Source organism: Penaeus monodon, chromosome 25, assembly GCF_015228065.2.
Source record: "Penaeus monodon isolate SGIC_2016 chromosome 25, NSTDA_Pmon_1, whole genome shotgun sequence".
In the NCBI taxonomy this organism is placed as follows: Eukaryota; Metazoa; Arthropoda; class Malacostraca; order Decapoda; family Penaeidae; genus Penaeus; species Penaeus monodon.
The window spans coordinates 38,998,866-38,999,468 of record NC_051410.1 but is presented as its reverse complement, the minus strand read 5'-3'; the positions used below and the strand labels follow the sequence as shown (position 1 = coordinate 38,999,468).

At 31.8% G+C, this 603-nt stretch overlaps 1 protein-coding gene across 1 annotated transcript in view; it reads left to right on the top strand.

The window, feature by feature from the left end:
- Nucleotides 1-603, top strand: part of LOC119589242 (ADP-ribosylation factor-like protein 6-interacting protein 1) — a 13,924-nt gene that overhangs the window by 6,564 nt on the left and 6,757 nt on the right. Inside the window, exon 5 of the mRNA XM_037937854.1 lies at nucleotides 94-178. Coding sequence (XP_037793782.1) covers nucleotides 94-178 — 85 coding nt within the window. The remainder of the gene's footprint in view (nucleotides 1-93; nucleotides 179-603) is intronic.

Genomic DNA, 603 nt, shown 5'->3' with positions numbered 1-603 from the left:
ATGCAGATCTTGATTCATTGTTCTACTATCAAAATTACTGTTAGTATGTAAGTTAAGTTCCAAGTAACTGATATAACAATGATTTATTTGCAGTATTTCGTGATGGTGACAGGAAGTCTCATAGTTAGTGCATGGATCGGCAGCACTATAAACAACCTGCTTCTTACTTATCTCATCAGTAAGTAGTTATTCTCTACTATATTTTATTTATTTACTTTTTTACAAAATTTCATTCTTTAATCATACTTCGACAAGAAGATATGAATCGTTTGTCTTTCTTATACACTGCCTATACTTGTATATTGAAGTGGTTGGTGTAGGATACAGTTTTAATCTCCTCTTGGGTGAGGACACCTTTGTAGTGTAGGCAGTGTATCCAGGAAAGCATATGGTTTATTCTTATGATGATAAGTATTAAGATTCTCACAATATCCCAAAGAAAACGGCTCTTCATCGATTGATACCGTGTAGGTGCACTGTCCACCATGGTAAGGTATATTGATTTTGCTTATTACTCTCATTGCTGTCATTTTTATTATTTTTGTGCATTGTCATCATTTTTATTATTGTTATCTTATTTAAAATAAGGATAATATTAAGGAT